Source organism: Tetrao urogallus (assembly GCF_951394365.1).
Source record: "Tetrao urogallus genome assembly, chromosome: 5".
Taxonomy (NCBI): Eukaryota; Metazoa; Chordata; class Aves; order Galliformes; family Phasianidae; genus Tetrao; species Tetrao urogallus.
This window is the reverse complement of record NC_136818.1, coordinates 60,958,744-60,975,194: the sequence shown is the minus strand read 5'-3', so window position 1 is coordinate 60,975,194 and position 16,451 is coordinate 60,958,744. Positions and strand designations below refer to the sequence as shown.

General features: G+C 45.9%; 2 protein-coding genes across 2 annotated transcripts; one reads left to right on the top strand and one right to left on the bottom strand.

Moving 5' to 3' along the window:
* Positions 1–4,584: 4,584 nt before the first annotated feature.
* IKZF5 (IKAROS family zinc finger 5) lies at positions 4,585–8,660 on the top strand (the record flags this gene model as incomplete). The annotated part of the gene is made up of 3 exons (XM_079535260.1): positions 4,585–4,717; positions 5,007–5,189; positions 7,711–8,660. 3 exons carry the CDS (start codon positions 4,585–4,587, stop codon positions 8,658–8,660), a joined length of 1,266 nt encoding a protein of 421 aa, XP_079391386.1.
* Positions 8,661–12,810: 4,150 nt separating this feature from the next.
* Positions 12,811–15,818, bottom strand: PSTK (phosphoseryl-tRNA kinase; the record flags this gene model as incomplete). Its single annotated transcript, XM_079535951.1, is given in 8 exon segments — positions 12,811–13,034; positions 13,140–13,304; positions 13,530–13,623; positions 14,108–14,183; positions 14,596–14,887; positions 14,890–14,959; positions 15,254–15,508; positions 15,609–15,818. Coding segments are annotated over 8 exon segments (1,386 nt in total).
* Between the last annotated feature and the right edge of the window lie 633 nt (positions 15,819–16,451).

Sequence of the window (16,451 nt, the reverse complement as noted above, 5' to 3'; positions counted from 1 at the left end):
TGAAAAAGAGTGGTGGGCATCTGCAAATTGAGTTGGTGACATAGAGAAAGGAGAACCCCTCAAAACATTATATTTTCCCATTCTAATTTCTTAACTTGCTAGAAGGAAGCCTGGTCATCACTGTACTACATTGTCCTGTATACCCCTTTCATATCTATAATTCATGTCTTGATGTCCTTGTTTTTTTTTCTCATTGCAGGAGACACCAACAAATGGAACACAAATTGACCTAAGCTTACATCAGGCTGGTGACATCCGAAAAAAAAAAAGGTATGCAAAATTAATATGTGACGACGTGGTCAAAACTAATTGAACAGTGTTAATGACAACAGTTACATAGGTGTGATGTGAATACAAAAAGTGAATTAATGCTTGCAAATAATTTTAAAGAGGCAGGAGGATGTTTGCTGTTGAATATGATTTTGAATTCATAACTTGAGTTTTCACAGCTTACCTCGTGTTTTGTGTAGTAACTACTGGAAAACAGTGATGTTCTTATGGGAAAAGTAGCACAGTAAATGATGCTGATTACAATCTGCAGGAACAGTAATGTGACAGGCCCATCTTCCTCTTTCCACTTGAGCCTGACTTCTGTATTCACAAATTCACCTTAAAGATTTGTCACTTACAGTCCCAGAAAAAAAGCATGACAAGTGACTTCTGGTGAATATTTTTATTATTTCAGTGAATTAAGACCACTGCAGAACAGGAAGCTAAGATTTTGAGATGAAGGAAACACTGCTTTCTCCAAGGCTTTTTTCTGTCCTTGCTAATTCTGTAGTCATTCCCCAACATGAGACAGCAGAACAGATGCTATGGCAGAATTATCAATCTCTGGTTTCTTTGGAACCATTTCTTCCCTGGAAACAAACTATCAGGTACATAGAATTGTCCTCTGGTGGGGTAGATGAAGCAGATGAAACTTTGTAATGCTTTTACTGGCAATGCTGAATTCTAATAAAGTGTACAGCACTAGAATATTAGAATTTGTTCTCCAAAACATGTACAATTTTTTCAAGTTTCTTTCCTACAACTCACAGAGGTTGGGAAGAATAATGGATTTCTTCCTTCTCTTTATTTTTTTTCCCTTTCAGGGAGGTGGGGTATCTCTGCTCTTTGTTTTGTCTGACATAACAGGAGTACATTTTTGGGCATGCTCCCTATTCAGTAGGAAACTAAAGTTCAGGTACAATCCATTAGGAAAAAAAAATAAAGAAATAGAGCATAGAGTCATAGAATCACCAAGGTTGGAAAAGGCCTACAAGATCATGCAGTCCAACCATCCACCTATCAGCAATAGGTCTCACTAAACCACATCCCCCTACACAACATCCAAACATCCCTTGAACACCTCCAGTCGGTGACTCCACCACCTCCCCTGGCAGCCCATTCCAGCACCTGACCACTCTTTCAGAGAAGTAGTATTTCCTCACAACCAGCCTGAATTTCCCCTGATGCAGCTTGAGGCCATTCCCTACTCCTATCACCAGTTACATGAGAGAAGAGGCTGACCCCCAGCTCACTACAACCTCCCTTCAGGTAGTTACAGCGAGCAGTAAGATCTCCCTTGAGCTCCTGCTCTTCTGCAGACTGAACAATCCCAGCTCCTTCAGCTGCTCCTCATAAAACCTGTGCCCCAGACCCTCACAGCCTAGTTACCCTACTCTCCTTGATGTCTTTCTTGCAGAGAGGGATCCAAAACTGAGCACAGTACTTGAGCTGCAGCCTCATCAGTGCTGAGTACAGAGAGACAATTACTTTCCTGCTCCTGCTAGCAACACTATTTCTGATACAAGCCAGGATGCCATGGGCCTTCTTGGCCACCTGGGCTCACTGCTGGCTCACGTTCAGCCAAGCATCGACCAATACCCCTAGGTCCATTTCCTCTACACAGTCTTCCAGCCACTCTGCCCCAACCCTGTAGCACTACCTAGGGTTGCAGTAGCTAAAGTGAAGGACCTGGTACTTTGTCTTCTTGAACCTTGTCCCATTGGCTTCAGCTCAGCCATCCAGCCTGTCCAGATCCCTCTGTAGGGCCTTGCTACCTCCAGGCAGATTGACACTCTGCCAAGTTGGTGTCATCTGCAAACTTACTGAGGGTGCATTCAATGCCCTCATCCAGGTCATCAGTAAAGATATTGAAGAGGACAGGCCTCAACACTGACCTCTGGGAAATACCACTCGTGACTGGTCACAAAACTGGATTTGACTCCATTCAGCACCACTCTCAGCCCTCCAGCCAGCTCCTTACCCAGCAAAGCGTGTACCTGTCCAAGCCATGAGCTGGCAGCTTCTCCCTTCTTCCACGGGAGGTAGATTCTCTTTTTCTCCTGGAGCCTCAGGAAAAGCTCCCTGTCCATCCACACCAGTCTTCTTCCTTGCTGGCTCATGTTGTGGCTCAGGGGGATAGATAGCCTGTTCCTGTGCCTTTAAGACTTCTTTCTTGAGGAGCAACCAGCCTTCCTGGACCCCTTTACCCACAAAGACTGAATCCCAAGGGACCCTCTGTACTAGTGTGAACAATTTGAAATCCTCCCTCTGGAATCCAAAGCTTTTGCTGTCCCCTCCATGGCTCCACCAAGAATCGAGAACTCTATCACTTCATGGTCACTCTGTCCAAGACAGCTCCCAACCTCCACGTCTCCTACCAGACCTTCTCTGTGAACAGCAGGTCTAGCAGGGCACCTCCCCTGGTGGGCTCTCTCACTAGCTGCAGAAAGAAGTTATCTTCCATACACTCTAAAAACTTAACAGACTGCTTCTTCTGTGCTGTGTTGTATTCCCAGCATAGATCAGAGAAGTTGAAGTTCCCCATGAGAACAAGGGCTGGTGATCACACAACTTCTGCCAGCTGCTCATAGAGCACCTCATCTGTCTCTTCATCCTGGTTAGGTGATCTTTAAAAGACCCCCACCAGGATGTCTGCCCCTGACACAAGCTCAGTAACATCAAAACACTCTCCAACATAGAGAGCCATGCCACCACACCTCCTTCCTTACACTTCCTTTCTGAAAGGCTTGTAGCCATTCATTCCAGTACTCCAGCCACGGGAGCAGTCCCACCACATTTCTGTAACAGCAATTCAGTCATAGCTTGCCTGCTGTACAATGGCTTCCAGCTCCTGTTTGTTGCCTGTGCTGCATACACTGGTGTAGATGCACTTCAGCTGAGCCCATTGCCTCACCCCTAATCCCATTATCACTCCTCTAGGCTCATCTCTAGCAGGCCTGGTTTTAATGCATTCCCTCTTCAAAGCCCTCTCTACAAGCCCTGCTAGCTCCTGGGCAAGGATCGTTTCCCCCTTTGAGACAGGTGATACCCATCAGCAGCCATCAGGCCAGGTGCTGAATAAACCACCCCATAGAATCATAGAATTGCTCAGGTTGGAAAAGATCTTAAAGATCATCCAGTCCAACTACAACCTAACCACACCACCCTAACTCTAGCAACCCTCTGCTAAATCACTGAGCACCACATCCAAACGGTTTTTAAACACATCCAGGGATGGTGACTCAACCACCTCCCTGGGCAGCCCTTTCTGTAAAGAAGTTTTCCTTGATATCCAACCTAAACTTACCCTGGTGCAACTTGAGGCCATTTCCCCTCGTCCTGTCACCAGTGAGAAGAGACCAACCCCACTCTCACTGTAGGCACCTTTCAGATATTGGAAGACAGCAATAAGGTCTCCCCTCAGCCTCCTTTTCTCCAAACTGAACAGCCCCAGTCCCTCCTGTCTCTCCCCATAGGCCATATTCTCCAAGCCCTTCACCAGCCTTGTTGCCCAACTTTGGACCTGCTCCAGCACTTCCATGTCCTTTCTGTACTGAGGTGCCCAAAACTGAACACAGCACTCGAGGTGAGGCCTCACCAGTGCCGATTACTTCCCTAGTCCTGCTCACCACAGCATTCCTGATCCAAGCCAGGATGCCACTGGCCTTCTCGGCCACCTGGGCTCATACTCAGTACTGTCCATCAGCACACCAAGGTCCCTTTCCGTCAGGCAGCTCTCCAGCCACTCCTCCCCAAGCCTGTATGGTTTCCTGGGTTGTTGCACCAAAATGCAGGCCCCAACACTTGGCCTTATCGAAACTCACACAGTTAACCTTGGCCCATTGATCCAGTCTATCCAGGTCCCTATGTAGTGCCTTTCTCCCCTCAGGCAGATCAGCACTCCCTCCCAACTTGGTGCAGTCTGCAAACTTACTGATGGTGCACTCAATCCCCTCATCAAGATGGTTAATAATAATTAAACTGAGGTAGGTTGTGATGGGAGTTGCTTGTGTCGCCGAGCTGGGACCTGCAGTCTCTTGATGATTTTGATTATGTCATTTCACCTGCTCTTATGTAGTCCTTATTTTCCTGTTTCTGCAGATGATTTTCATACTAATACTTACTTAATGATCTTGATTATTAAGATCCTGAAATTATGGTTGTCAGTTCATGTATTTAGACATGATACACGATAAAAATAGTCCCTCACTATAAAAAGCTTGGTTTTATGAATGCTTTCAAATGCAGTGGAACTTGTGATTTGAACATATTTGTCCTTCTAGGCACAAGAGGTTGTGAACTTAAAGAGGGAATATGGGTGAAAAGAAGCCAGAACCTTTGGACTTTGTAAAAGATTTTCAGGAATACCTTACACAGCAGACTCACCATGTGAATATGATTTCTGGATCTGTTAGTGGAGACAAGGAAGCAGAGACTCTTCAGGGAGGTAAGCTAACTTCAGTCCTATCAGCATTTTGGATTCTGGGAAATGACTGCACAGTCTACATTCTGGATAATTATGCACACTACTCCCATTATGTGGAAGCACCTCTAGTAGTAGTTTTTACATCACAGAGGATGTATGTGTACCCTGATCTTTATTAGGGTTTGTTCTGATAGTTCTGTGTGTTTGATGAGCAAGGGCGTATGGAAGCAGAGATACTTGGCATATCTCACAGCACAACAGCTGTTATCTCAGAGATTGTCTATTGAAACGCCTGTTGCATTCTTCACAGCTGGGACTGAAGGTGATCAGAATGGGCTGGATCATCCTTCTGTTGAAGTTTCACTGGATGAAAACTCAGGAATGTTAGTGGATGGATTTGAAAGGACATTTGATGGAAAATTGAAGTGTCGCTACTGCAACTATGCCAGCAAAGGCACAGCAAGGCTGATAGAGCATATCAGAATTCATACAGGTATGAAATATTCTACAGTACTTCACAGTGAGGCACTGTGGTGTGCACTCAGTGTTACGTTTTGCATATGAGCAGCTGTCATCTTCAAGCAGTGTGATATTTCTTTGAGTTACTCGGCAGATAACCTGCTTTTTTTTTGTTGTTGTTGTTGTTGGTATTGTTTGTTTGCTGATTCCTGAGATGTCTTTGGCTTTGTGTGCATGGGGAGCCTCAAAGAGAATGGCTGGAACAATGTATTGTTACTTAATATCAAATGTAAATCTTTCTTGTACCACAAAGCAAAAATGAAGCTTTACTTCTTCAAGTGTGAGAACGTGGGTAACAGTACAGTGTCAGTATTTGTTCCCTTACTATAGAAAGTTGTCTATGTTCTCCTATACTCTTAGATCTTAACAGCTCTTTTGTGTTCTCCAAATGCCTTATCCTGCTGCTGCTTTATGGAACAGAAGTCATTTGGTGGCTTGAGCTAGCAAAACAGTATCTGCTATAGATTCTGACCTTTTCAGTACAGTTGTAGTATACAAAAACAAGATGAATTCCATTTGAAAGCTGAAGTGCTGAGAAACGTCATCAAAATTTCTGACCCACTGGTAATTATTCAAAACCAAGCCTTCTGAGGACTGTGTACCATCTGCAAACAGGAAGGTCCTCTCTGGGGAGAAGTGTGACACTTAGGGTTTGTGCCTTGGCTAACATTCAGACTTGTTTCTCATGGCTGTAGCATGTAATATTGTCAGCATCATCCCAGACCTGAACTTCAGGATGGTAAGTTGCCCACAACACACAAAACCATCAGTTCTTCATATGCCTTCTTTGTTTCAAATAAAATCTTTGCTCTGTCTTCAAGTTTTGGGAAATGCTGGAAGAGCAGAGCTTTATGTGACAGGTGACTGTTCTCAGTGCATTTGCAAATGTTGCCAGAACTGGAGAGTAAATGCATGACTCGTTTGATCAAGGAAACTGTCCTACTTAAAGGCAAGTTGATCCAAGGCCTCTGTTTTATTGTGCTCAGAAGCATGGGGAGGAAGCGTGGCAAAGGGCTAAGACATGGATGGCATGACTATGAAAGCTCAGAGAGAGCCAGCATTACAATAGGGATCTGGGAGCTGACCTGTAGCTCAGAGAGATGTAAGCAAACAGATGTTGCGTCCTGGATAATGTGCAAGTGCAGCAAGTATCTACCAAAGCAGTTATGGCACAGGCATGACCATATGACTATTATTAAGTGCAATTTACTCTGAATAAAATTCATACTGGGTCTTAATAGCAGTGCTGTCAGTGGTTTACTGGCTGTGCTGTGTTTAAGGGTTTGCAACACGACACGCAGATCTTTTTCTGTGTCACCAGTTTAGAGTGAAATAAGAACTGCATTAACTTTGCCATGGGAAGGGCTGTGTGACTATTAGTCATGTGACACCTTGTGTGTCCTGTGCAGTGCTTGCACATTATCAGTAGCCCTGACTGCATTCAGACATCTGGTTTTTGTTGTTGTAGATAATGGATTTTGAAAGCCACAAAGCAGTTCTGTTGGCCTGTTTTCACAACGATAGAGAATACTTCAAAAGAACTTAAAGGCTGAAGAGAAGGATCACACTCTTCTGTTTTGCAGTTTGCAAAACATTTTGCAACAGAAGTTGCTCAAAAGCAGTTTAGAAATTGGCATATCATTCTAGGTAGGAAGGTAAGCATGTGGAAGGTAAGGAACGTGGCATGTCAGCACCTGGACATGCATCAAATCACACCAAAGGCATTTCTAACCATCCACACATAGAATGCAAAAACTCCTAAGATATCAATCTGGGAAAGGAGGATTGAGAACCCCAGTATGATGTTACACAGGTAACACATGGAGTTGTTTGAAAGCTTTCAAAGAGTTGTGTTTGAAAACACAACTACAGAAGCGTTAGTGGGAAACGTCATCTAGTAGAAGAATGAAGTTCAAGCTGTCAGAAAGGACAGTACCTGACTACCATGTCTGAGAGAGCAGTTGTCTGGTGGTTAGCTGGATTTAGTTTTCTTCAGTAACTCTTTAGCCACAGAATTCTTCTTGAAAATTCAGTTCTCGAGTACATGTATGTGTGCATGGATTACTTGGATAGTAATTCCAAGATGTTTAAAAGTGAGAATTGTGCAGAAGATGTCAAAAGAATGCCTTTCCTTGATGTTGAAAGAGCAGTGAGACATTACTGCAGCCAACTGATTGCATGCTTTAGAGAGGAGGTAGATTTTGGATCTAATGAGAGCACCGCACGGACATCGCTGCATTTGGTTCTTGGCATCATTGCTGCAATTCTCAGGCTATTGGCTGTGCTAGTTGTGCTCACGTTGTTTCTGATGCTCACTCACTTAGGAGAGGCAGACATGTGTAACTTTACTCCGCTGTTCCACCAAATATGCAGCTAATCTCAAGACTAGCAACAACTCTGAAGCGGAATTTGAGCCCTTTGGTGAGCAGCACACAGCTATTTCCATGAAAAGACTTTTCCTGTGAGATGCCACAGTATCTTTTTTAATTTTCCAGGTGAGAAGCCACACAGATGCCATTTGTGTCCCTTTGCGTCCGCTTACGAACGTCATCTGGAAGCTCACATGCGATCACATACTGGTGAGAAACCATACAAATGTGAGTTGTGTTCCTTCCGCTGCAGTGACAGAAGCAACTTATCTCACCACCGGAGGCGTAAACATAAAATGGTGCCTATCAAGGGTACGAGGTCTTCCCTGAGTAGCAAGAAAATGTGGGGGGTTCTGCAGAAGAAGACCAGCAACTTGGGGTACAGCAGAAGAGCGTTAATTAATTTGAGCCCGCCTTCTATGGTGGTTCACAAACCAGACTACCTGAATGATTTCACTCATGAAATCCCAAATATCCAGACTGAAGCTTATGAGAACATGACTAAGTCATCCCAGACCGGTGGGTTGCCAAGAGATCCACAAGACCTCATGGTCGATAATCCTTTAAACCAGCTCTCTACGTTAGCTGGACAGTTGTCCAGCTTGCCACCCGAAAACCAAAATGAGAGAGGATGCTCTCCTGATGTTGTTACCTGCCAAGACGAAAAGCCTTTCATGATGCAGCAGCCTGCTACGCCCGCTGTAGTTTCCTCTGTGTCAGCAAGCATTGCTCAGAGTTCATCTCCAACCAGCCCGGATCCTCGGCCTGCACACAACCAAAGGAACTACAGCCCAGTGGCGGGGCCGAGCAGCGACCGCAGCGCCCACACCAGTACTCCCAGCATAAGTAACAGCCAGCCAAGCACTCCAGCTCCCACCCTTCCTGTTCAGGACCCCCAGCTTCTGCATCACTGCCAGCACTGTGACATGTATTTTGCGGACAATATCCTTTACACCATTCACATGGGATGTCATGGGTTTGAGAATCCTTTTCAGTGCAACATATGTGGGTGCAAGTGTAAAAACAAGTATGACTTTGCTTGCCATTTTGCGAGAGGTCAACATAGCCAACATTGAGAACGTGCTTTCTTTTAGTTTTTTAACATATTGCAATATATTTTTCATACTTCCTGAAGGAAAGCTTGCACATTCCCATTAGGAAAGTTTGCGTTGAACTATTGGACAAAGAAGGCAAATTTATTTCTGTGTTGTCATGAAACTTGCCAGGGAAATTTTGTATAAGGTGTGGTGGTTGTTTTATATGTAGCCTTTAAAAGGAGGGGAAAAAGGAAAAGAAAAAAAAAAAAAGAGAAATCAACCCACTGAAAGTATTATAACAATTGGAATTTATTAAGATGTTTTGGTTGCGAAATTTCAGTTGCTTGCTCTTAAAATCCCCATAAGTATTACAGATGCAGAAACAGAGTGTCCTGACACGTAGAATACAGTCATCAGATTTGTTAGATAGGATGAAATATGTTAGGCATAAACTATGAAAGGTTACTGCAGGGACAGATGTGGTTGCTTTGGAGACTTATCCTTAAAAACAGCTACTATCAAAGTTATAACACAGACAGAAGCAACTTTCACATACAAATTGAATTTGACTTTAAAGCTCACTTTAATCTGATGAGATTATTATGTTTTTGCTTACTATAACCCAAACTCAAAACACTAATTTAACTATTATTGTTAAGATTCACCGTGAAACTAGAAGATAAAAGATGATTGTGAGTGAAACTCTGGTAGGAAAATAAAGTTAAGAGCCAATCATTCACTGCCTATAAAAAGAAGGAATAAACTTGACACCTTATTTGAAACTGCAAAGTACACTTAGCAAAATTGTATCCATGTTAAAAGGAGGCAATTCTTGTGGTACTAGCACAGATCAGTGTTAACTGCCTTAAATCAATTTGTACACATCTTTAAAATTTGCACAACTAGACTTCTGTCTGGCTGATGGAAGTTCTAATGGAAAGGAGAGGTTTATGAGCTGAATCTGATACTCAGTTTTATCTTGGGCCGGGCGACAGCTGGTAGGTTGCCTTTCTGTTTGAAAGCTGTGTAATCACGTTATTGTAAGCTTTGGCTAACTTGGAAGCCAGTTTGTCTGGCATCCATCCCCAACATTTGTTGTGCTGGAAGTACAGAGAAGAGCTGAGGGTGTGTTTGTGGTGGGGTCGGGTTTGTTCTGTTGGGTTTTTTTAAGTATTCATGTAGTAGGCAGGCCATGAAGCACTGGCTGGCTACATTTAATTCATTGTGATGAATAGCATACGTACACAAAGATGTACATGAAGTCCATTGCACATGTTTATTTAATCCTTTACATGTTACTTTAGAAGCACCTAGACTAATGGACAGGCACTTTAATAGGAACTTATATGAAACATCCTAGTAGAACTAATAAAAGCTCTTGATATGTTACACAGGAATTTGTAATGCTTCAGAAATTGAAGAACCATTACTTTTACCATACTTAGACGTGCACTTTTATCTTAGTTTGTCTTACTGGAGACAAATTAAAGCTTCTTTTATATGTATTCCCTCTTTCCTATCAGCAACATATGGCAGAAAATGTTTTGTCAGAAGTAGGAAGATTTTGTTCGTGTTCTGGAAATCAGTGTCTGCAATCTGAACAGTGACTGTTTGGTTATTCACATCTGTATTGCCATGGGAGCTAAAGCTTACAAGGACTTCTGTTTAAGGAGAATACGCAGGGAAAAAGAACCTGACAATTTTGGCACCAGAGGTGATTTTCACTTGAACGAATTAGAAATGTAGGAACTGAATACACTTACCCAATTCATCCACTGTTTTGGTTTCAGGCTTGGTTTCAAATGCGTTTTAGTGAGTTGGTATAACTGAGAATATCATTTCCATTTTTCATACGGCACTCATTATAATCCTCTGATGTCCCTTTCTCACTTTATGAAGTTTCAGAAGCAAAACAGCAGCTCTTTGCATGAACTGCGTGCAGAGGACCTGGAGCCACCCACCTGTGTGTCCTTGTGTATTTTGAAGGCCATGGTGAAGTTGACTGAACTGGAATCCATGTGGAAGGTATTGCTCCTGTACAGGCTGTGTGACGTGGCCTTGCCAGTCACAGAACAGTACCGAGGTGACACACAGAGGTGGCTAAATTACACACTGTTAGAACCACAAATATTAAAGACCATTACAATTACTAATCTTTTTCTTACCTTTTGATACATGGTGCAGGCTTTAATTGCTAGGCTCTGGCTGCTGCGAGGAGACTTCCAGGATTGCACTGCTGTAAGGAATACCCTCCAGCTGTGAGTTATGTAGGTTACAACAGCTGAGTTTGGTTTGTGGCTCCAGTCTTTGACACCAGAGGGATTGCTGTGGTTGTGTTCTGTTCTTTATATTGTTTCTTCAGCAGTGCCTATAAGCAGTATGGACTTCCTATCAAGTGCAGTGACTTCTGAACCATAATTGCCCTGCATGTAACTGCAGGTAGAGCAGTAAGGTCGCTATGAGAAGCAGCTGGTAACAAGAGGGAGCCTGCGTGACCTCACTGAAAGGGGCCCTATGTAATGCTGTGTTCTGTTGTGCCAAACAGTTCCCTGACTATAACTAGCTCCTTCTGACTACTGAGTAGCTTTGGAAGGAGTGTTTTCCTGTTGGTTTTGTTGTACATATTGTTTACTATAATTTAAAGAACAGAACTAATTCTGGAAGACGGATGATGATCCTGACAGTTGCCATGCACAAGCAGGCCTTCCTTGTTCAGCCAGTGAGGGATTCCCTTAAGGAACCATGGAATCAAGATCTTGGCTAGTGAGCCTTTCCACATTGGCTTCTCCATGGGCTGCACTGGCTTTTCTTTATGAAAACAAACCTTTGTACTGCAAGGTGGTAATGAGCATCTGACCTCGTATTACAGGGAAGTTTGGGAACGAGCTGATCTATTTTTTCCCCCGTACCTTGACTCTGGTAACTTCTGTAGTTGCAAAACATTAAGTTAATGGTTTTGTTTTGTTTGTTTGTATTGTGATAGATTATTTTACACATTTGTTGATGATCTGAACATGCATTATTTACGGCACTCTTCATACAGACTCAGTGCTTTGAGAGGTATTCCAGCGAGCGTGAAGATCTTGGTAGATCATCTCAGTTAATGCTTAAGCCAACTGTGAAACAGCCAACAGAGAGTAGTAATAATTGGTTTGTCACAGATACAATGTTTAGATAATTTTGACATCAAACTTTAATTGGCATTTTAACATAAAGGTGCGTGCCACTGTTTCCTAGCAAAATGATCTGTTGTATTTCTGTTCCAGGATGTTTTTGGGGTTTGCTTCTTTGCTTTTTGTTTCTTTGGACGATGGGAATGTAATTTAGAAGTTTTCACTGGCAAGTTTTCTATTAATTTTCAACTTCTTTGAGAATCTACAGCAAATGGATGTTTTGGTGCAGGAAAATATATACCTTGCTGAAGCATTTTTCATTGAGCAATCTTTGTGTATGTGCTTCTAAGTACCTGCTTTGTTAATAATACGTATTTCAATGTAAAGAGCATATTTTGTATGCAAAAATGAAATCCATTAGAACTGTAAACTGAATTTTACTGTGTAGTGGATGTTCTCAGAAGACAGGGTTAATTCTGAAATAACTCGACTATATCTAGTGTAGTTCATGTTGTGGAGCTTTGCTTTTGTAAGGTAAGAATAAAATAATACTTTCTAATTAAGCCTTACAGTGATTCATCTTTCAATTGCACGTGGATCAGCTGGTGAACTGCTCATGCCTAGGTGTGCTTTAGGTAAGGTATGGAAGGTGAGATCAAGCCTTTCGTCACCCTAAGCTGGACGTCCCTATGCATGGAAATGAATGTCTTGTAACAGCTTTGAAGGCAGCACCAACTTTTAAGCTCCTTTGGACATCCAAGTTATTCCAACCTGCATTCACGTGTGCCTGCAGCTCTGAATTTCCATTTAAGGGGTTTCAAATCTTTTCCTTTACGGAGTTGCTGTAGAGAGGCCAGGAGCCTGACCTAAAAATTGGACTTGGGAAACTGAGACAGTACTTGAATGGAGCATAACTGTCTGTATCCTGACTTTGGATGCTGCAGTTCATTTATTGTCAACCTATCACTCAACGTGCTAAATGCCATCTCACTTACTGCTTTTACACCCTGTCAGGCACAAAAGAGCTGTGGAAATGCTCAGCTACCTGTTGGGAACAGAGCTGAGCAGGCTGCCATTCAAGGTGCTCTTCGAAACCTCAGCTGGATGAGGTTCTGCGAAAGCCAGGCCAGCCCGATGTTGGTCCCACTGCAAGAGGGAAGTGGAACTTGATGACTTCCAGGCATTCCTCCCAGGCTGCTGTGCTCTACAGCATCCCTGTTCCATAAACCAGGAGCAGGAGTTAGAGGTGGCTGAGCCCTGAGAAGGAAGCTGTCACTCTCAGGTGTTTTCAGCAGTACTGCTAAAGCAGCGTTACGTTTTTAACGCTCTTTACTCTTCAAAGCAACCCAACATTCTCTGTATTATTACTTTAAAACATATTTATTAACTATATTGGTTGCCTCAAGTTGGAATGAAGAAAGCACACTGGTAGCAGGGTCAGTAGTGGGATTTTGTTGGCCAGATTCGTTTCCCACATGACTTCCATGCCGCAGATCTTCCAAAAATTCTGCCTTGAGTTTGTTGAGTTCTTCTGCCAGGCTTTTCATCTCACTTGGGAGCACGTTCTTATCTTAAAGAAAATTCAAGTTGTCATTTTATGCTCATTTTAGAAACTAACATTTACCATAACTTTGGCTCGTGTTGTTCAGTAAATCTGGCAAGGCTTCTGAAGGATACTGCCTTGGTCACAGCTGCAGGGTTGGGAATCCAATTAATCCCGAGGGATTCCACAGGTTAACCTTACGGTGCCAGCTAACACCTTGGCTGTGCTCCACCTCAGCTGTGCCTCACGTACCTTTTGCCTCCTTCATAGTTTGAGAGATGATTCGTCTGCATGTCTGATCAGCTTGATGGACAGCACTGGCTGCACAGATCGCTCGATCTGCTTCCTATCCAAAAGGACCAACAGACAGGGAGAAACGTGCAAACAAATGAGAATTTGTTCACATTATGATCAGCCTTTGAAGTACTCATTCTCCAACGGGGAGAAATGTGAGCACCACCTCAGTGCCCAGCGCAGTGCACATCTGCTCCTTCTCTTCTGAGACAGAGGGCGACTGCCAGACACGTACACACAACATGAAGAAGCAAGCATTATCTCCTTCACTGTGATCAGCTCCAAAAGGCATTCTTTACTGCTTGCTTGCTAATTGCACAACAGGATGTTAAAGGCTGTCTGTTGGCTTCATTTAATAAGGCGACAAAAGTACCCGTTTCAAATAGGATCAGCCTCCGTGTGCATGCTTTTGCCACCCAGAACCGCAATAGAACTCTTTGAATTTTTGTCACTATGGTGTTGTGAGCACAATTCCAGACGAAATTAATTCCCTATCATCTGAAAGAGCCATGGAATTTTAAAACACAGCACTCTACCTTCTGCTCAGTGTCTTCCTTGTTTTGCTTCACGGGGTTTTGCAACGCAGCGCCCAGCAAATTAATTATCTGCACGCTAAGGAAACAAAGAATAGAGAAATGCATTAATCCAACAGTCTCAACAGAAATGTATCTTTCATTTTGTCATGATAGCTCATGACAGAAAACCCCCATTTCCAGTTAAATTTATGAGACAGTCAGTGAAATAATAGTTACAGAGAAGTCAGATCATAGAATGGCTTGGATTGGACAGGACCTCAAGGATCATCAAGCTCCAACCCTCTGTCACATGCAGGGCCACCAACCTCCACATTTAATCCCAGACCAGGCTGCCCAGGGCCCCATCCAACCTGGCCTTGAACACCTCCAGGGATGGATGGGGCATCCACAGGTGGCGGTTCCAGCACCTCACCACTCTCACAGTAAAGAGCTTAATGATATGAAACGACGACAAGCTTCAACCGCCCGTATGTGCAAACAGAACTCACTGGAAAGCCTCCATCAGCCCGGCATCACACTGCTCCTCTGAGGTGCACGCAGAGCAGCTCAGGATGAGGCTGTTCTGCTCCCAGGGGTTCTTCTCGGGCTCTGGCAGCTCCATTCTCTGTGCCATACGGCAGATCGTCCCCTCGGGCACCGGGCTGCCCCGCAGGCGGTTCCTCTGCAGGCACAGCTCCAGGGGGCATTCCAGGAAGAGCTGGCAGAAGCCCAGGGAATCTGCAGGGATGCAATGGACAGCTGTCTGGACGAGGCCGTGCACGAGTGCTGATCCTCTGGATGAAGGAGCCCAGTTCTGAGGGCGGCACACCGAGAACGGCAGCGTGAGACCCAGCAGCTCCTACGCTGCTCGCCTCCTGTTTATTCCCACGGAAACTACAACAGGTACAAAGGGCACAATACTGTTTGACAGAGCAAACTCTCGGCTACAAAACAGTGTTTTTTCAACGCAGCCACCGTCAGCTCTGAGACCAACGAGAGCCTGTGCGCTGCACCGGTACGCGTGTAGACGGGCGGCAAAGGCTGCCCTGCCGGGAAGGTCCAACCCTCCTGCCATCCCCCCAGCGCCACCCCGCTGCCACCGGCCGACACGAAGCAGGACGCCCCGCTCGACCCACGCCCGGCAGGAGGAGCGGAGCACGAATTACACTCGCGAGCCAGCTGGAACACCTCGTATCGCATGCTGCGGTAGTAGAAGTTGTCATCCAGGACGACGCACAGCGGGCGGACCCCGGCACCGCCTCCGTCCCGCCCCGGGAGCGGCCCCTGCTCGGCGCAGCAGCTCAGGAAGCGGCCCCAGGCGGGCGGGGCGGGGCCGGGCGGGGGGCAGCCGGAGCGCAGCGCCCTCAGGAAGCGCTCCAGGAGCCGCAGCACTTCCCGCCGCCGCCGCTTCCAGGCGGAGTCCTGCGGGGCGGAGCGAGGAGCGGGGTTTGCGCCTCGCCGCCCGGCAACCGCGGCCGAGCGACGCGGCCAATGGGAAGGCGGGAAGGAGAGCGGCACTGACCAATGGGGGCTCCCCGTCCGGAGGCTCGCCCCGCCCCCGGGCCTCCTCCGGGATGAGGTCGTCGTAGACGAGCAGCGCGCAGTCCCAGCCCTGGCGGAGCGGCAGTTGGCGGCGCAGAGCGCGGGCCAGCGTAGACTTGCCGGCGGCCGGCAGCCCGCACAGCACGCACAGCACGCACAGCACCACGCGCTCGCCGCCCGCCCGCTCCATCGCCGCCGCGCTGCGCTCACACCCCGCTTCCCCGAGGGGGCGGCCCTGCGCAGGCGCAATGGGAGAGCGGGCGCGCGGCGAGAGCGCCCCCTGGAGGAGCGGCGGTCCTCGCGGCGGCGGCGGTTCGGGAAGTACGTGGAGGGTGACGAACGGTGCGGCAGCTGCCGGGCGCCCGACGGCAGCGGGCTGCGTTCCACGGCCACGAAATCAAGATCGTGCCGGTGATGTACGTTAAGTCATTGCATTAGTGCGATTCCGCCATCTGAGGACTGCCGAGGGAGCTCGTTGCTTGCAGGACGCGCTTTGCCCCGCGGGTTTCTGCCTACAGGAGGAGGAGAAGGGGCCCGAAGGAGCTGCGGGCTGCCCGCACAGGACGGAACTGGACGGCTGTTAAATGACCCCCATCCGCTTCTCCTCCCCTGCAGCTGAGGCTGCGCGCTGAGAAGCCCCGTTCTGCCACAGGTTTAAAGCAACCACAGCTGGACTTCAGGCTTTCCGTGAAAGAAATAAAAACAAAAAGAAAGGTGAGGTAGAAGAGGCACAAACGCAGCCAGCAGCTCTTAGGCAATAATACAGTAAGGCAATGACACAAAGGCTGTGCTCAGAGTCTCTCGGCACCGAGTCTTTCCCAGC